This window comes from Protopterus annectens, chromosome 7.part0 (assembly GCF_019279795.1).
Source record: "Protopterus annectens isolate FY-2018-M chromosome 7.part0, PAN1.0, whole genome shotgun sequence".
Taxonomy (NCBI): Eukaryota; Metazoa; Chordata; order Ceratodontiformes; family Protopteridae; genus Protopterus; species Protopterus annectens.
This window is the reverse complement of record NC_056739.1, coordinates 1,087,964,316-1,087,985,342: the sequence shown is the minus strand read 5'-3', so window position 1 is coordinate 1,087,985,342 and position 21,027 is coordinate 1,087,964,316. Positions and strand designations below refer to the sequence as shown.

The 21,027-nt window shown below is 40.0% G+C and overlaps 1 protein-coding gene across 1 annotated transcript in view; it reads right to left on the bottom strand.

Moving 5' to 3' along the window:
- FEM1B (fem-1 homolog B) overlaps window positions 1–20,382 on the bottom strand; it is an 83,848-nt gene extending 63,466 nt beyond the window's left edge. Inside the window, exon 1 of the mRNA XM_044077668.1 lies at window positions 19,662–20,382. Coding sequence (XP_043933603.1) covers window positions 19,662–19,909 — 248 coding nt within the window. The 5' untranslated portion in view covers window positions 19,910–20,382. The remainder of the gene's footprint in view (window positions 1–19,661) is intronic.
- Window positions 20,383–21,027: the final 645 nt, after the last annotated feature.

Here is a 21,027-nt window from a genome sequence, read left to right as displayed (position 1 = left end):
CTGACCTTGAAATGCATCTTAAAGATAAAAGACACACACACAATTCTACATTCTCCCTCTTTTGACGGACATGCAATTGACACAAATAATTCATGCAATAATGCAGAACTAAATACATACAATTATGTCTAAGTTGCTGTGTATTTCACACTAGGTCTGGAAATACGACCAAATCACGTGACATAGAAATTTTAATTAGGTCTAGCAACTGGGGCTGCCTCTGCTGAAAGTTCAACTTTTGGGGACATCGGGAACAGAAGTAGAAGGTAAGACACGTTCTGCAACAGGAACATTGTCTGGATTGCTCTGAGATCTAGAATATGTATCACAGGAACAATGCTGCGACATCGATTCTGGTACAGGAAGATGTCCTGTACTCCATACCCTCAGATTCTACGAAGTAGGATCTCTGCTCAGAACATATACCTGTTACTTGAACAATCCAGTCAAAACCTTTTCGCAGTCTGTCTCTCCATTCAATGGATGAAGAAATCTGTTCGATTTGTCATAACTGGACTTCTGTAAAGAATGCTTTCTGAAAAGCTGAGCTCTAATTGTCCTGTTGTTCTTAGCTTTATGCCTCAACAAACTTGAACTAATACACAATGTTGGTCTGATTTGCCCAGATAGAAGTCTTTAAGCAGGTGAGCCAAGTATATCATCACAGGGTATGTTTCTGAGATTAAGTAAATTGAAAAAGACATTGGAATTATCATGATTTGATTTCTACAGCAACTGTTTTACACACTGTACTGTACATTCAGCTAGTCCATTTGACTGTGGATACTCTAGACTACTATTAAGATGTACAAAACCCTATTCTTTTGCAAATTTCTGAAACAACTGACTAGCAAATCTGGTACCATTGTCATAAATAATTGTGTGTGGACTACCACAGACTTTGAAATTACATTTCAACTTGGTAATAACAGCAGTGGATGTCAGATTGATTTACTAAGGAATCTCAAACCAATTTGAATAAGAGTCTACTAAGAAATCTCAAACCAATTTGAATAAGAGTCTACCAACACTATGTAATGCGGATTGCTCCACTCAAATACAAATCAGTGGCTACTGATGACTAAGGTAGTTCAAGAACTTGACTTAGCTGAAGTGGTTCTTGTTACAAATGCAGTTTAGTGCTATTGCATACCGAACAAGAAGAAAATATTCTATCAATGTCTTTTGACAGAGAATGCCAAAATACTAGTCCTCTCACCCTTCTTTTGGTAGATTCAGAACCTGGGTGACCATGACGTAAAATCTGGATACATTAATGTAGTAAGGAAGCAGGAACAACAAATGTAGAACCTTTGAAAATAATGCCATCTTTCATCAACATCTCATCTCTGTAAGGAAAATAAATTTGCATGGTGGTACACTAGATTGCTTTGACGGCCATCCAACATTAATGTAATGGTTGAGCTTTTTCAAAAGAGTATCAGTCTTTGTATGATCTCTCAGCTCAAAGTCTCATGGTAGAAAATGTATGCACTTCCATGACATCAAAGTCAAACTTCTCTGCATGAAGCTGTTCCATTGTATTTCTGGGCAATCTAGATATCAGCCATATAAAGAAGTTTGCCTTTTGTATTGACCATTTTGAAGTTGTACTTTTGCAATTTGAGCATCATTTTTGTAATCTCAATGGAGCTGAATGCATAGGCTTTAAAACAGTAACTAGAGGTTGGTGGTCAGTTTGAATCCGAATAGCTCAACCACAGATATAAATCATGAAACTTTGAATGTGCAAATACTATTGCCAAAAGGTCTCTCAATTTGAGCATACTGCATTTCAGTGTGGGTAAGAGATCTAGATGCATAGGCTACTGGTCCACCCCCTTGAAGAAGAACTGTACCAAAACCAAACTTTGAAGCATCACAGGAAAGAATTTCTGGTTTACTGACATCATAGTATCTGAATGTAGGTGGGATGGCAATTTTCTGTTTAAGGTTTTCAAATGCTTTTTGTTGCTGTTCCAGCCAAGATCACATAACATTTATGCACGTCAGCTCTCTCAAAAGTGCTGTCAACTCAATGAAGTCTGGTACAAACTTGCCTAAATAGTTGACCGTGCCAAGAAAACGCTGTAGAATTTGAACATTACCTCGAGCAGGCATCTCAAGAATGGCTGCTTGCTTGGACAGGTCTGGCTGCAAGCCAGTGCTAGTAAATAAATAAATGACCTGCATATGTAACTTCTGGTAATCTGAATTTGCAATTGAGAATTGAGCTTTAAGTTCACTTCACGTGCTCGGTCTAGAACTCTCTTACGGTTTCTGTCATACTCTGCTTCACCATTGCCTTTAACCAATAAATCATCTACTATTATGGCACAAGGATAACCTGAAAAATTTGCTCCACTGCACACTGAAAGACTTCACTTGCAGAATGTATTCCAAATGGCATCCTGAGGAATCTGTATCTGCTAAATGGTGTACTCAAAGTAGTCAGTAATGAGGATTTGCGATCAAGCATTACTTGCCAAAGTGAACTTTTGCATCCAAGACAGAAAAAAAACAGTGGCATTTGGTATTAGGGCTTTGACTTTCTCAACTGTACACACTGGATGATATGGTCTCTAATACTTTGTTCAAATCTCTTGGGTCAATACATATTCTGATTTCGTCTGTGCCTTTTTTGTGGGCTGCTACAATGGACGACACCCATTCAGTTGGTTCTGTGACTGAACAAAATCGCACCTTGCTGCACCATTTTATCCAACTAAGCTTTAACTTTATCGTGCATAGCTATCGGAACTTTTCTTGCCAGTCTGACCGCTGGACTGACCTTTGTGTCTAACTTCACAGATTGCACAACTGGAATTTTACCCAACTCGAAAACATCAACATACTCTGAGAAAATAGCTTCAGTAAAATTAGAACTAGGATATGTGCGTATATGAACTTATTTGGTAAAGGATAGCAAATTCATTCTCGGTCTCAGAGACCCAATAATGACCGCACAGGTCTTCGGACTACATAGAATAACAAGTTGTAACAGTTCCTACCCAAATAACATGAAAGCACTACTGAGCCTTTGGTCCGAATTTCTTCACTTCCATAAGCAACAAATTTCACACAACTAGCCACACTGAGCAGTTCACCAGTTCTATACCTTAGCAAATGTGTCTGCTGATATAATATTACACTTTGAGCCAGTGTCCAATTTATGCTCAGTGGATTTACCATTGATCCAATTTACGCTCAGTGGATTTACCATTGATCTGGACAGTACAAAAGACCTCGTTGCCAACAAATACAGTGCATCAACCTTTTCACCAATTACTGATGCACCATCTATGTAGAAAGTAGAATTACAGCTCTCCAAATGATTTGCTTTTCTGACTGACCCTTCTTTATAACTGTGCGATATTTACTGGATTTGCACAACTTCTCAAAATGGTTCTATTTTTTTTTTTTTTTTGTGGCATCACTGACCAAATGCTAAGCATTTTTCTCTTAGATTTATGACTGGCACCACAACTGCAACAATCAACAATAAAGCTGGATTTGAGTTTTGCTGACTCACCCGTGTACTGCACTGAGCATGTCCTTTTCTTAGAACTTGCTGGAAAACTACCAGTTTTACCCAGGGAGCCTGCAGAGGTAGCAGCTACCATGTGCTTAGGCCTACTTCTGCTAGCCATGTGTTGCATGCTGTCTACTTTTGCTCTGGAGCCTGCTGAAAACATGCTCTTATCACTCACAAGCATACTTGTGTGCCTTTCTCTAACTTCATGGATTTGACAAATCTCAACAGCTTTGCTCAGTCACGGTCACGAAGCAAAATCTTTTCACTGTAGCACTATTACCACACACACACACACACACACACACACACACACACACACACCTGTACTTTACCGACTCATCTTTTAAGACACCAAACAGACACGTTTTAGTTTTGTTTCTCAGGCCAGGAATGTAAGCTGCAAAAGTTTCCCCTGGTTTCTGATCTCGTGTAAAACAAATGCCTCTCTAATGTAATATTTGTCTAGGGATTACACATTTCCCTGAATTTGTGTTTCAAACACTCAGGGTCTTCCCTTGATTTAGCCTGTACAATAATACAACAGTTTTCACCTTCTCCCTCATACACTGCTGGTGCACACACAAATGAATGCGCTCTTTCAATGGCCTCTGACCCAGCTAGGTTTAAGCAAGATGAATGCCCTGGTGTGTGTATCTCAGAATAAGCTGCTTGTATAAAAATATACTCTTGCTCAAATATTCTCCAATTCTCTGCAATATTCTGATCAAATACAAGTGGCGATGCTTTTCAAAATCTGTCTGCCATATTAGCACATACCAGTGAAGGCTTTTGCAAGTACGCACAAATACATACACCTATGCCAGAAATGTATGCTAGTATTTTTAACTATGCCCAATAGCACAACATGCCTCTGAATAAATTAACTTTGCAAAATGACTCTCGGGCACAGAGTACTCTCGAAATAACTGTACTGTAAGAAATCACCTCTTATCATTATAAGAAGCATTTCAAATAACTTCACTTTGCAAATAAACCGTGCACAGCACACAAACTGTCCCCAAAATGGCTGCACTTTGCTAAATAACTCCTAACAGTGCAAGAGACACCCTGTAATGGCAGCACTTTAATAGACACACCCATCATAGGAGGTTACTAGGCTAATGGCCATTGGGTCCTTACCAAGTCAAGAGTTTATCCCCCAAAATAAACGTCAATCAGCACCTGTCACCCATGTCAATGAGGGACACAAGTGGAACCCCTGGGACAAATTTGTGGTTTCCCATCCACTCAAGCTTGCACGTCAGCGCTCAGTGACGTGTATGGTAAGTTTATTCCAGAGACAGGGCAGCCTCTGGGAAACAAACCTGTCTCTCCAGCATGCTTTGTTAATGTCACATATTAGGTTCAGGCCTTTTAAGCAAGTAGTGCGTGAGGAGTTAGACTTACGGAAATGGAGCATCTCTAGTAGGGCAGGCACAGAGATTGCCTTGTAGGTGAGACACATCACCCCTGATCAATCTGTACGGTACAAAGTTAGAGTAGAGTAGAGTAATAGTGATTTGAGACTGCATAGGACAGGTGTTGGAGGCCATGGATTCTCTTTGCGAGGTATTTCAGTGGCCTTTCCAGTTGGTCCAGATGTTTGGATAGGTACATCCCAAACATGGCGTTATACTCAAATTATTGGTCAAATGATGGAGGAGTAGAGAGATAATGCCCTTTTTTCTGGATGTAGTCCCTTTACTTATGAGATGAACCAAGTAAAAGGCTTTTCTGATCACTAGTCGATTGCCACTACACATTTGACCATCATGTAGTGGCAGAGTGCCCAGGTCTCTCACCACAGGTTGTGTGCTTAGGGGGTTGCCATTGATGTGGTAAATCAGCAGGGGTCATGTTTTTCCGAATGGTATAATGATACATTTTTTTGCATTTAGCTTGAGGCCATGACTTTGCCAGTCATCAGGTGCTGTGAGACCCTCTTGTAGTATGTTAACATCATTTGAGGAATCAATGACATCACCCAACTTACAGTCGTCGGCAAACTTGGTCAGTCACAGGCCTTTTGTCTTCGCCTGTACCTCAGAGAAATAGATGCCAAACAGTGGGTGCCCCAGGTCAGAACCTTGAGGAACTCCACTAGTGACAGGTCTAGCAGAGGTGGAGGTGCCTATTTTGACTTTGAGGGTCCTGTCGGCGAGCCAGTTGGCCACCCACCTGAGATAGGGATTTACGCCAAGTTGTGTTAGCTTTTCGATGATGCCCGAGTGGGGGATCATTGGCCAAGTCAAGGTAAGCTGTGTGTACTGGCTTTCCCTCATCCAGGGCCTTTGGTGACTGTCTCAAAAAAGTCCACCAGATTCAACAGGCAAGATCTGCCCTTGACGAATCCGAACTGGGTGGGGTCATGTGTTTAGAGATTGCCTATGTGCTCGTTTATGAGATCCATAATATGCTCTACGGCTTTACAGATCAGGCTTGTCAAGCTAATGGGGCGATAGTTTCCAGGGTCAGTAGTGGCACCACCTTTGTGCAAGGGGATGACAAAGGCGGTTCTCCACTCTGCTGGAATGAAGCCAGTACTGTGGTTGAAAAGGGGTGCTCAATGGCCAGCACAAGAAACTTTTCGAAATGGCTGTATTTTGACTGTACTTCACGAAATAGTTGCAACCTGCACACAAATAAACTCTTCGAAATAAATACACAGCAATAAGCACACACTGTAAGCATGTTGCACACTTTAAGATACTTCAAACAACACAATGTAAAATAGTAGTTTTGCCAAAACATAGTACTTTGCCAAAAATTATGCAGTTGCATTGCTTTATTTAAGCTTAATGTGCCCCCTTTGCCCTTATCATATTAGTTTTGCTAGTTTAATCTTTTTTCCGTTCCCATTACACTTTTTCTTGTGCTCGTTAAACTTTAAACATGCCTATTTTACAATTCCGGGGTAATTCCAAACCCCTTATGTGCTTTTCTGATAATTGCGTTATTAAATATCGTAATTTTAAACACTTTAATAAACCTTTTGTCCTCTCGCTCGATTAATAACAAGGTTTGTGCCCTTGTAATGCTCAGTTTATCTTTTTTTTTTATAAGATAAGTCATTCGTACAAGTTTCCATTACCTTTGTTCGTTTCTGGCCCTTTTGCGCTCAGTTCTCTTAGTTTACCTTCACCGTTAATGCTGCACCTTGTAGCTCTGAAAAGCAGTCTCTAGAATCCCACTTCTGACACCACGTTGCTTTTCCAGTCAGGATAAAATAGAGGAGCCTTTGTGGGTTCTGTTAAATCAACTTTATAATGTACAAACACATCAGAGGCTTAATAACTTTGACTTAGTTAAGCTTATAAATAAACTAGCTATTACACTCATACATGCTCACTCTCTAGGTGCACTGTCAAAATTACACTGAAGCTAGCACATGCTTGCTATTTATATGCACATGATGACAGTGAAATGCTTCTTAAAGATACAACACAGACACACACACACACACACACACACACACACACACACACACACACACACACACACACACACACACGACAACTGTTTATCCCCCAAGATAATGGTTTAGTTCTGTATTGTTTCAGATATCCTGGCTAGAATATCTTCTAGAATGGGAATGTTCTGTCGAAGAGGGATATATAAAACAACTACACAGATGTTTTAAGATGAGTTTTAGAAATGTTATAAGTATTTCCACTGTGCAGGATTTTGGTACAGTATTTGACTATATCCACTGGAGTCCATCCTAGGACCACTAATAACTTATCAACGACCTAAACATAGCACCAAAGAAGCCATCACAGTACAATACTCTGATTCCACTCTATCATGTACTGTTAAGACACTATCCATGCTCCAAACACACCATGAAATCCCTCTCCTCCATAGAAACTTGGCTCAAGAACTCACTACTCCTCCTGAATCCAACAAATAGCTAAACTGCCGTGGCTCACTCCAAATCTCTCCTCTCTCAAAAAATTATCTTTAACATACAGTCATCCAACAAGACCAGTGCAAATCTGACCTGAAGTATGATCTCCACCTTCAGCAAGCCATAATGAAGACATATCAGAAGATAGGCTGCCTCCATAAACTGCCTGACTGTTACACAAAACATAGCTACTTCTTTTCTCCACCCTATTATATTCCTCTATCATTCCTCTCCTATCCTAACCAATCTCAACTTTTCTTACTAAGCCAAACTAGAGCAATGCTATAATAAAGTAGCCCTATTTGCAACCAAACAACAATATAGCACATCTCTGCTTCTCTCTAAAACAAGTAATCTGGTTCGAACTAAAGTCTTCTGCTGTACTCACAATCAATTACAACCTTCAAACTACTACACAACGCTGAAAAATTCTCATGTCATCACTCCATCATTCAACCTTATACTAGCAAGGGACCTCTTCACTATACTGACAGATCATTTTCTCCATAACTAAACATAACAGCAGTGTAGGATACTCCCCGTACTCACAATGCACTGTAAATAACTGAAGATCATCCCACTCCACTTAAGAACAGTTTGCAACCTGAAAGACATTACATGCCAACTGAAGTAACACCTAACAGATAATCGGCACTGCACCTGCATCTCCCGTGATTAAACTGGTACTACTACAGCTATATAAACTCGTGCCATACATCTCTGCTGCATATACCCTCCTCTACCATCTCATTTGTCTTCCTTGTGTTTCCTCCCCTCCATCCTTTCTTTGGGCTTCTCTAAATTCTGAACTGCATATACCTCCCTGTATTTACAAAAAAACGTATTCATATACAACCCATGTAACTGTTATTTTTAATCAAAACAGTTTGCAAATGATGTAACTGATGTCAAGGATGTCTGAATAATGGAAATGTTGCTCAAAAATGAAAATGACAGTAAAGGCAAAATAATGCAAGTGATGTTTGAATAATGGAGCTTTGCTCCCCAGCCCTCTGCTGAAAAAGGGCACTGCTCAGTCAGAATTTCCAGGTAAACAAATACCAATACATACATACATAAATATGAAATGTATTCTCCTCTTTCTTACTCCAGTTCGGATTACAAATAAACTTAAATGTCTTGTATACCAATGGAGAGTAGATAAGGCATTCAAAACACTGAAATTGTGTGTTGTTGCACAAGAGACTGTGCTGTGTGCCTAAAAATAAACAAGTCTCATGCACTTGTCAAACCAAGATGTAAATAAGTAAGGCCATCCACTTCTGCATTTTCCATACGATTAGAATACCGGTGACCAAATGGCCTCAAGTAGTCATAATGGGCAGAATCAGTGTAAAATACCAAATACAATTTTGTTTTTTTTTTTGGAGGGGGGGGGTACACGGGCTGCTGCTATATCTAAACAGCTACTTTACATTATTTACTCAATTTATTCTACCTACTCCACCTCCTTCATTTTCAGCCCGATTGCTACAAACATTCTTCTCATATCAGAGCTTTATCCCTCTCAGGAGAAGCGTGCTACATTTTGCGAATACCTGGTACTTATTTGGAACGATTAACTGTAACTATGGGAAACTGTGGTAGTTCCCAGCATGCTCTCTAACATTCAAGTGTTGGCGCAGAAGGCCAGTGAAATGGAAAACAAGATGCCAGTTCCAGAAAAGCCAAATGGTGCAGCTACCCATGCCAGTGAAAAAAAGCCCCGCCTGTCCCTGCATGCCAAAGAGGGCACATGCATAAAACAGGGGACAGAGGTGTCCCTGCAGTCATGCACATGGACATGTCACTAAAATGGAGGAGTTGGGGCCTAAAACAAATACACCCCTTGCTGACACCCTGAGGAGATGGACTTGCAAGTAAGGGAATACCACTGTGTAGCTCCCTCAGTCTGGAAGCAGGGTCTGTTCAGAAACACAAATGGCCTTCACTGTCAGGCTGCCAGGATGAGGACATCAAAGCAATGACAGTGGATGGATGAGCTATACTATATGCTTCTTAAAACCTTTTACATATTCATGCAACTACAAAACACCACAAATCCCCATTCGAAGGGCCTTAACCTACATCACAACAAACAAAACTAGCTGATGCTGCATATTACTCTCTCAAAGGATTTCCTAAGCAAGAAAAGGCTTCAGGCTCCATGTCATTCAAAGCAATTCCCCTGCTGCACAAAGCATGCTCACAACTGCCTGGATGACTGTTGCCCCAATGGCTGAAGTATAGGGGAACAAATGAGCTCAACGTTCATAGCAGAAGGACTTGACAATCATCAGGAATAGTTCAAAATGAATACGCAGAAAGGAGGGGAAAAAAAAAAAAAAAAAACAGTGTTTAGTAAACAGCTACATTCCTTATCTCTGGCAGCAAGCTACTACAATTGTTACCATTAAGAGAACCATAACTTGGACCATACTAATACTCATTTAGTAACTAGTATACTGTGAAAGAAATGGAGACAGAAGGAAACAGAGAAACTAGTAATGTTCTCCTTGACTTTCACAAGTACAGATGTGTTAACTGATGGATCTGTTTTCCTTCTGAAAAGGTTACAGCAGCACTGGATGAAGACTGCAACGTGCATACAGCTATCTAGAGTTGGCTGAAGTCTTTTTTATTTTGTTGTTGCACAAAGGTACTGCTCAAAAGCTCAATATAAAAAAGCATGCTACTCCCTAGGTCAGACAGTGGGTAACTAACAGAACACAGCAGGTCCTGAAAAGAAGTCTTCTAAAACCTTTAAAAAGTAACCAATGATGACATCTCACAGGGCTATGAGGCTGGCATATATTCTGTTTAAAATATTTTCCAGACCTTAAAATAAGAAACGAACATTTTAATCAGTAAATATGCAGATGACTGCAAAGTCGATAATACAGTAATATTTTCTAAAAGTGAGGGGCAGATACAAATTTACTTATTATTGCTTACACTTGCTAATCGGGAAAGTCCACTGGGCCTAGGAAGAGCCCAGTTTTAGTGGAGGCCCGGGGAGAAGAGAGTCACATTAATTACATACAGAAGTAAAAAAATATTAATACATAGGACATTTTGAGGAGAACTATCATTTCATTAATTACATACAAGTGATCCTTGATTACATGCAAGAGTGAAACATGTTGATACATAGTACTGCTCAAAATACCTCATGCTATCACATGAAAAGAAGGTAATAGCAGAAACAGCAATAATGTTTTTCAGTCAGGTAATATACTCTAGAGTAACACATGAGTATAAATATGTTTGTAGAATTTTTAGCTGAGCTCAGGGTAGAAAAAAGGTGACAGAAAGGCTGCAGGAGGAAGAGTACAGTCAAGATGATAGATAAAGAGAGTCAGAATGGTACAGAGAAGAGGAGGGGAATGCTGTAGAAGGTTGAGGCTCCGGAGTGGGAAGTCAGGTGTTGAGGTTATTTATTGTGGTACAGGAGCATAGCCAGTGAGAGGAGAGATGTAATTTGAGGGATTTTTTTAAAGGAAGCAGGACTACCGATTGTCCTGAGCAGAGACAGCATGAGAATGCAGCATTTGGCCGGCTGAGAGTTTGGGTTTCTCAACAGACAATAATATTTTGTTTTCAGAACTGCGGTGACAATTGGGGTGATACATGGTCAGAATGGACAAGAAGGAAGGGCAGGTTTCAAGTTGGTAGATTATCTTGTGGGCTGTAGTTAACTGTAGAAGAGTAAGATGGTGGGAGGATTCTAGCCAATGTAGTTGATGCAGACGGGAACAGTGGTGGGTAGAAAATTTTGCATTTGTAACAAATTTAGTGACTTTGTTGTAGCAAGAGTCTAGTTTAATTTTTTAAGGAGGACTGTGGGTTGGTAAGGATGGGGGCACCGTATAGAAGAGCTGGAAGCAGAAAGGATGAAGCCAAGGCCTTTTTAGCAGACAGGCTAAGGAAATAGTTGTGCCTACAAAAGGGCACCTAGCTTTTGATGTTTTTTTTTTTTTTTTTTTTTTTTAATGTTGCTGTGGATGTGAAGGTCAAAAGTTAATTTGTCATCAATGATGACACCTAGTAATTTGAGACTAGGGACAACTTCAACGATAGTGTTGTTGAGGGAAAAAACAGTAAGAGACTTGTCAACAGGGCTAGATTTTATGGGGGTAAATAAGAAGAGTTTTGTTTTATTGGGGTTAAGGGCGAGGTGATTCAGGGCCATCCAGTGTTCAGTAGAGGTAAATCCTTCTTGGGTAAGAAGTTTAATACAGTGGCAGATTTAGAAGAGCAGACGATGGTTAAGTCATCTGCATACTGGATAACAGTACTGTGGGTAAGGGTACTATGAAAGTTATTGACAAATATACTGAATAGGAGGGGACCCAGAACTGAACCTTGGGGAACACCTGTATTATTAGTAGTAATGAAAGGGGTGGAAGAATGCTGCCATATGGTAGACTGCTGCCTACTGCTGAGATAGTGAACCACTCTAGGGTGGGGGGTGATAGGCAGAGGTTAGAGGGTTTAGTAAGCAGTAGGGAGTGGAGAGAGTTTAGTAAGCAGTAGGGAGTGGAAAATGGTATCAAATGCCTTCGATAGATCAAGAAAGAGTGCAGAGAAAGGAGCCAGCATCATGGGATCTATTTACTGTGTCCAGGAAGAAAATGGGCAGTGTTAGTGCTACGTCCAGTCCTAAAGCCATGATGAGTATGGGAAAGCATTTGGCGTTTTACCAGATGACAAAAAAGTTTAAATATACCTACTTGTGATAACAGCACTGCTTATTATATACCTCCTTGTGATAACAACACTGCTTATTTTTGAACACCAAGAAATGCAAATAGCCACATTTTAAAAATGCGTAATGCCGTTTTCTGACTACAGTGGAAACCGCCAGATAGACTAGTGATTAATTACAACTGAAAATGTATGGTTTTCTGAAACAAAAAAAACTGGTAGATACACTGCTGAACTGTTATTCTCAATGGATAACCTCCATCTTGCCATTAAAGCATTGCATGAACCAGTCCTGTCTGAAAGCCTGTACCTGGAGTATTTAAAATTAATTTATTTTATTATTTAATTGCATTTGTTTGCCAGGATGGTCCACTTGGCCGAAATGAGCCCATTTTCAAAGGAGGCCCATGAAGAAAAGCTCTATAATGAAATGAATAAAGCTTCAAATCAAATACATAGATACACATGACTGCAGTATATATCAATACAATCAAAACACAGTACAGGCAGTAGGACAAGTCATCTCACCACATTAAAAGCTCACACTTCACAGCAAATGTCTGTTTGTATGCTTTAACGGTTTTCAAAAACAAACTTCACATTAATATCGAAGCCAAGAAATTCATATACCAGAAGAATTGCAATCAAGTGTCATGAAGTCCCATAGTTATAAGCCGGATAAAGAAAGCTCTGGACATTCATGTAATGTTCTGACACTGTCTAATGCACAACCTAACATGTAGTTTGCAATATAAATTATTTTACAAATACTTTGGGTAGAGTACCACTGCTTTACTAGAGTTTTCCCCTGACTAATGAAATTTCAGTTAAACTGCCCCCAGACAACACAAACTGGCAGAGTAATACAAAATGTTATGGCTATACAGTGCAATGGAAAAGTATTTGCCCCCTTCCTGAGTTCTTATTTTTTGGCATGTTTGTCACACTTAAATATTTCAGATCATCAAACAAATATAAATTTTAGACACAAGATAACACAAGTAAACACAAAATGCAGTTTTTAAGTGACTATTTTATTTAAGGAAAAAAAAACTATCCAAACCTACACGCCCACTACGTGAAAAAGTAACTGCCCCCTAAACCTAATAACTTGTTGTGCCACCCTTAGCAGTAACAACCGCAATCATGCGTTTACGATAACTGGCAACAAGTCTTTCACATCGCTGTTGAGGAATTTTGGGCCATTCTTCTTTGCAGAATTGTTTTAATTCAACCATATTGGAGGGTTTCCGAGAATGAACTGCCTTTTAAGGTCATGCCACAGCATCTCAACTGGATTTAAGTCCAGACTTTGACTAGGCCACTCCTAAACCTTATTTTTTTTTTAAGCCATTCAGAGGTGGACTTGGTGGTGTGTTCTGGATCATTTTCCTGCTGCAGAACCCAAGTGCGCTTCAGCTCAAGGTCACAAACGGATGGCCGGACATTCTCCTTCAGGATTTTTTGGTAGAGAGCAGAATTCATGGTTCCATCAATCACAGCAAGTCGACCAGGTCCAGAAGCAGTAAAGCAGCCTTTGACCATCACACTACCACCACCATGTTTGACTGTTGGCATGATGTTCTTTTTCTGAAATGCTGCGCTACTTTTACGCCAGATATAACAGGACGCACACCTCCCAAAAAGTTCAACTTTTGTTTCGTCAGTCCACAGAATAATTTCCCCCAAAGTCTTGGGGATCATCAAGATGTTTTTTGGCAAAAGTGAGATGAGCCTTTATGTTCGTTTTGGTCAGCAGTGGGTTTCGCCTTGGAACACTACCATGCATGCCATTCTTGCCCAGTCTCTTCCTTATGGTTGAGTCATGAACACTGACCTTAACTGAGGCAAGTGAGGCCTGTAGTTCTCTTGTTCTGGGTTCTTTTGTGACCTCTTGGATGAGTCGTCGTTGCTCTCTTTGGGTAATTTTTGCAGGCCGGCCACTCCTGGGAAGGCTCACCACTGTTCCATGTTTTCTCCATTTGTGAATAATGGTTCTCACCGTGGTTCGCTGGAGTCCCAAAGCTTTAGAAACGGATTTATAACTTTTTCCAGTCTGACAGATGTCAATTACTTTAGATCACAGCATGATGTATTCCTTTTTGGGATCTTTTGGCCTATTTCACTTTTGACAGGTTCTATTTAACTGATCTCTTGATTCAACAGGTCTGGCAGTAATCAGGCTCGGGTTTGGCTAGTGAAATTGAACTCAAGCTTTCCCAAAAATGTGATTAACCACAGTTACTTCATGATTTAACAAGGGGGGCAATTACTTTTTCACACAGGACCATGTAGGTTTGGATAGTTTGTTTTCCTCAACAAATAAAATCATCACTTAACCCATGTAAACACAAAATTCAGTTTTTATCTTTGTCTAATATTTAAATTTGTTTGATGATCTGAAACATTTAAGTGTGAAAAACATGCAAAGAAATAAGAAATCAGGAAGGGGGCAAATAGTTTTTCACTGCACTTTTAAGTAGCTAAAAGGCAGTATCCTGTAAAATTGATTCCCTTCTTGCAATTAGGTCTTACTTGGCAGTATATAAATCAAATGGAATTCCCTATATTTACACTATACAGGAGTATTGCATCTAAGGAGTCTTGCTTGGGTAAAACCTAAATGAAGTCAATACCACCTGCTATAGGTTTTCATCCCATCATGGGGACCCTATGTTTAGATCACGTGAAAGCCTGGTACATGCAAAGCTAATCTATTGCTAGAGAAGAGTGTGTGGCAGAATATACTCATTATTTGTAATATGAATTTTAAAGAGAGAGTAGTTATACTAGCTAGTTATTCCTGCAACTATGACTGCTGAAATGCAACTGTTTGCTGACAATGACAGTATTGCATATGCTATAATAATGCCTAGTTTGAACCCTGCAACCAAGACTTAGAACTGGATAGTGGATCATCAACCCCCTTTCCCCATGTCTACAGGTGGTTGGGGGTGTCACAATGGGTCTACTTCAGATGATCAAACTAAGTTCGATTTTCATACGGCCGAGACCATATGACTGAACTTTTGAAAGTTCAAACATCTAATAAAAAAGTAAAAAATAAGTAAATAAAATTACCTGTAGAGTTTTCAGCAGGGGGGCAAGCCCCCTTGCACCCCCCCCAACACCCCTTATTTATATATATACACCAACTCAGATATCGCACTATGGGGAATTCTTCCCATTCCGCGCTGTGTGGAGATCTCTGTTAAGAATACTCGAAGTTAAACTTCGATCATATGGTTTCGGCCATATGAAAGTCGAACTTTTGAAAGTTCGATCATATGAATGGGACCCAACACATCAACTGTCACAACAGCTCTTCTTTTCAGGGGCAATCCACTACCTTCTTCAGTAGTCACTCATAAAAGCAATACCATGTTCAAAAAGAATCTCCTCACTTATTCAAACACTTACTAGTAAAATCTGCAGGTTCACCGTGCTCTCACCAAAACAGAAATGCAACTATAAAACATTACAAAAAACAAGACCGTCACCAGTCAAACAGATGACCTGCTGTTCTGCTCTCACCTTTTTGAACTTCTTTGCAACCAAACTTTCTCCCTACTAGCATTTAAATTAATTAGAAAATCCACCATCCCACAACCTCAGAAACACAGATCATTCAGCATCTGCAGTATAGGCCTCTCCAACAAAACTCTAATGCAAATATCACTGCTTCACTTAACTACACCCTTAACTTGGGAATCAATCCCATTACATTTTAAACAAACAAACATTCTCTTACCCTAAATTCCATTCAGAACTGAAAACAGTTAAATGGAAATATAATGGCTGTGGTGATAATGGAAAACACTGGACCTTGCATAAGTGCAGATCCAGAATAGGAAGTGATGTGTTACACAAGGCAGTAATTTTCATTACTGATGGTACCACTTCCTATAGGGTCACTTATTACTTTCCTTCCTTATGATAAAAAAAATAAATAAATAAACCATCCTGAAATGTCCTACCCCCCACCCCTGTCTCTTAACACTACACCCTAATATAGTTACTGGATTAAGATGCTGAATATAAAACCTTTGATTAAATTCTACAGCCACCCTTCCACTTAGAAGAAGGTGTGGCAAGTTCCACTATTTGACTAAGTCACTTATAGGGTACATCTGCATAGGTGCTAAGGACAAGCTTTTGTTTTAATAATAAAGTAAGCTGGAAATGTGTGTTACTAAGGGTATGTTGACGGACTGCTGTTTGCAATTAAACAGGAGGAGGAAAGGGAGCCTGCCCTTGGATACTAGTCTTCCTGTGGTAAAGTACTCTAGTTTAGCAGTCTCATCTTCACTTTGAAGGGTTATTACAGAAGAAATTTCAAGGCAGGATGGAGTAATCTCTGTTGGTGACTGCCCCAAGTCTCTGCAGTCATAAGTCACCTAGTCAACTACAGGTCTTTCAGCATGAAGTAACATTTACCACAACACCAAAGCAATGGTATTTATTCCAGAGCTAGGCAGTAATAGGGTTACTGCCAGTCCCATTTTGTACAAGACAGCTCCTATTTGTTCACAGACTACTGCAAAATTGGGAGCGATCACAGAGTCCCTAGCGATGTTAACATACTGCAGACGGGGTTAACATAGCCAAAGCCATGGATTAAAGCTAAATGCAAAAAAAGAAAATCATCATTATTCCCTTTTGGAAAGATGACATCCCTACTAATTGTGCCCTGGGAAAAACATGAAAAATCTCAAATGACCCAAGACTTTAGAGCAAACATAATTTCCCCGAGTTTCTTATTTTCTATCTGAAATACCTTAGCAGTATATGAAACAGTAGAAGCAACTCAAACTTTACAACAGCATGCTTTTATTTTTGCAAAAAAGAAAAGCTCAGTCCTTTACTCTGGTTGCAGGTATGGTCTTGCCCTGCATAATCTCACATTTCTATAAGAAATTCCCCATTTTTTTGTATCTGATAACACATCAAAAAAAGGTTATAATGTTATGATGGCAGCTGTCAAAATACACTACCGACATAACATTCTGACAGCTACGTAAAACATAGGTGTGGTCCAGTGTTCTCCATTATCTCCATGTGTCCAATCACATTACCTAAATCCACCACTATTTCTCCAAACTCACAGTCAACCCTCTCCTCTCAGTCATAACCCTTTCACTAGATAGCTTAGTCAAGTATTTATTTGTATGCATTTACTGCAACTCAATGAATATTGTACATATGCACACAGATATAAATATAAACTATACATCTATAAAATAATGCATTTTAATCCCAAAAGCCAAAAGAAGAATCACATTATTCTACTATACAATCCTATCCCAAGCGGAGACTAAAGTACATCATTTACGATCACTGCTCTTCTCTGTTAAATTCAACTAAAATAAAATATTAAAAATATATACCTACTAACTATAAATACTACACATAACTGTGCAAGGTATAAACTTTATTTTTCATTTGCCTGCTTTTAATTTTGACTGTTGAAGAGCTTGAATATGATCTATTAGGATCGGTGTTCTACCCCAGTCAACACGTGGTCTACAAGACACTAACTTTGGCCAAAATCTAAAAGGGAATACCTAACTATGCAATGAACAGGTTGTGGATGGCACTACCCATACTCAGTTGGAGGTAATAGCCAAACTACTGCTATCTGACAAACTTCACCCCCTGTCCCCTTCGGTCATCCCGCAAAGTATACCTGCCACCATTCCTCAGCTTATCTCCAGATGGCAGGTCATCTCAGTGCTCTCCAAGGCCAAAAACATGGCATTGATGGGACCAGAAAACATCCCAGGTTGCCTTTTAAACAACTTAAAACACGACCTAGCAGACTGACTTGATCCCTGCTTAACCACAGCCTGGGAACTGGCTATGTTCCAGTAGAATGGAAGAAGGCAACAGTAATCCATCTACACAAAGGGGGACCATCAACCGACCCTTGGAAGTAAAGGCCCATAAGGTTTACTAGCCTCATCTGCAAGGACATGGAAAGAATCATCATGGACCTTATTAACAAGGGCATGGGTAATCTCCAAACTCTGGACCCAACCTAGTTTGGATTCACCAAAGGTAGATCATGCCTGTCAAACATGGTTGATTTCTTCAAGAAAGTCACCAAGGCCATGGATGAGAGAAAGACAGTGCATACCACCTAGCAAAGGCGTATGACACAATCCTGCACTCGGCTATAATCGAGAAACTCTTCCAACTGAGAATTAATCCCTTCATTACCAGAGAGATAGCCAACTGGCTCATCAACAGGGCACATACTGTCAAAATGGGCGACTTCAACACTAGCAAAAGACCAGTCTCACCAGTGGCGTACCGCAGGGTTCTGTGCTGGGCCCCATCACTGTTCAGAATTTATTTCTCAGAAGTCCAGGCAAATATGGACAGCCTGTGGCTGACCAAGTTCGCCGACTATTGCAAATTGGGAGCGATCACTGGGTCCCCAACAATGTTAACATTCTGCAGACAGGGTAAATGCAGCCAAAGACACAGATTAAAGCTAAATGCAAAAAAAAAAAAAAAATCATTATTCCCTTTTGGAAAGACCATATCCCTGTCAATTACATTCCCTCTCTAAGTGTAGACCCGGTGGTATGTGATTTGGGTACTCAGGTTGATAGCAATCTGAATTTTGCCCACCTATCCACAGTAGTAAGGAAATCCTTCGATATGCCACATCTTATAAGTAAAAACATCACATCTATATCCAAAAATGTTATAATTCCACAATATTCAGCCCTCATCATACCAATAATCGAGTACAATGGTCCCTTTTGCATGTACTTCACCAGAGACCTGAGACCACAGAGATTTCTCACCAAAAAATTACAGGGTACACAAAACAAATCTTAAATGGAAAGACTGAAAGCCCTACAGGTTGCACAAAACAAATCTTAAATGGAAAGACTGAAAGCCCTACAGGTTGCACAAAACAAATCTTAAATGCAAAGACCGAAAGCCCTGTCACTGTACTGTTTCCTACTGGTTGCCAAGGGGTGACCTGTGCCTGCCTTACAGGGCAGTCTCTGACCCAGCCCTGATGGAAATGCTACACATTCGTAAATCAAACTGCACAAGGCTCAATCGCTCCAGGGATCTTATCCTAGCCTCTGACATGAACTACTCATGCTAGAACTTAGATACATCTCCCAGAGACTGCCACTTCTCTGGAGCGAGCTTCAAACTGACAGAAAAAGACCTGCGTCCATGTCCCTCCTGGACAGAGGAAGTCGGTATTGACTACCACAGACCTAACCACCACCAGTTGGGACAACTCGGGATAAATATGGCTAGGCTTGTAAGGGCTCTAGGACCGTTAAACCTATGAGCCTACCGGTTGAAAGTTTGCTCTTCAGAAAAGCAACAAAGCAAACCCATTTCTGACCCTGTAGCATGACCTTTTAAAGAAGGTTACGGTTGTTAATGTTCAGAAATAAAAGCATTACATAGTTTTATTACTTCATCTTGTTTTAACACCAATCAGGTCGTTTACATTTCTGCCAAAGTAATACATACCCGTCAAATCTCACTGTTCCTGTTTGCTGCGTATCAACGTGATAGTGTTCTAAAAGTAAGCGGACCACTTTAGTGTGCCCATTTCGGGCTGCAATAATAAGTGGGGTTGAGCGCTGTCCACCATGCTGGGTCACGTAACTGAGCAGATATCGAATTTCATTCTCCTTTCTGTTTAAAAGAAGGGCAGCCAACGTTAACACACGACCTTCACTAGCAGCTTTATACACGTAACCAGCAGCCTCCTCCATGAAAATCCAAAAGATATTTTTCAGAAATCGTCCAGGCGAAGCTGGCTAAATGTTCGATCCACCAATGGTTAACAACATACTACTTTACAGAGAAATAACAACAGTGGCACACAGCCCCATCGTAAAGACTGGTGGCGACAGTTTCATTTCCATTTGAAAATGCAAGAATTTTATTGGCCAGTCAAGTTCAAGTGCCCTTCCTTAAAACAATGCAAGCTATTAAAAATCCTCCATCAAAGTGTAAACAAACAACACGTTATCGCCCATGTAAAATATAATCGTTTCTTTGACTATCCTCGTATAACAAAATCATGTTTTTAAGCTCCACAAAGATACATAATTCAAACTAAAAATAGCAATATTTGAGAAACTGCCCTGACATTACAAACAAGAGCGAAACTTCAGGCTTCCAGACGTACCGGAAGAAATACATAACGTCACTTCTTGTCTCTGTGTCAATTGTTCCTATACGAAACAGAGCTAGTAATATATGGATCCGTGCTTATCATGAAGTTATCAACCATATTAAGACGCTTTCGAGCAATTGTATATGTGTTTTGTTGTACTGGTTAATGCAAACTATCACGTGGATTAAACATACTTGACGAAAATGGCAGTTGTCTATATTTTTTTAGATTAAAATAACGGTGATAGTGGATGTGAGCGCGAACTCCATTACTGACAGTACCGGCATAGATGACTGACAGTATCAATGACGTGTGCCAGTCAGTTTCGGATCTGTTTTGCTGCTATACTGCTGAGCTAGAATTAGTGCTAGAAAGAGAAGAAAACGTGCGTATCATAAGGCTGCTGCCCCTCTACTTCTACATGTGCAATTTAGCTGTTTAATTAATATTGCTACTGGAAGTAGCGGCCACGCTTAAATGGTGTAACAGCAACAACGTACACGCAAGAAAATTACCGTAATACAGGAACGCGTTGTGGTATATTGCTGTTACTAGCATATGGGGACCGCTACACATTTAAGTAACCAGTTTCACTATTTTGCCACTACCAGCCCCTCTACTTACTGTAATAGCAGCGACTCACTGTTATATGCCAAGAAAATACAACAAAAGAACACTACGGAGTACGTTTGGAAAATAAGCATGAAAATG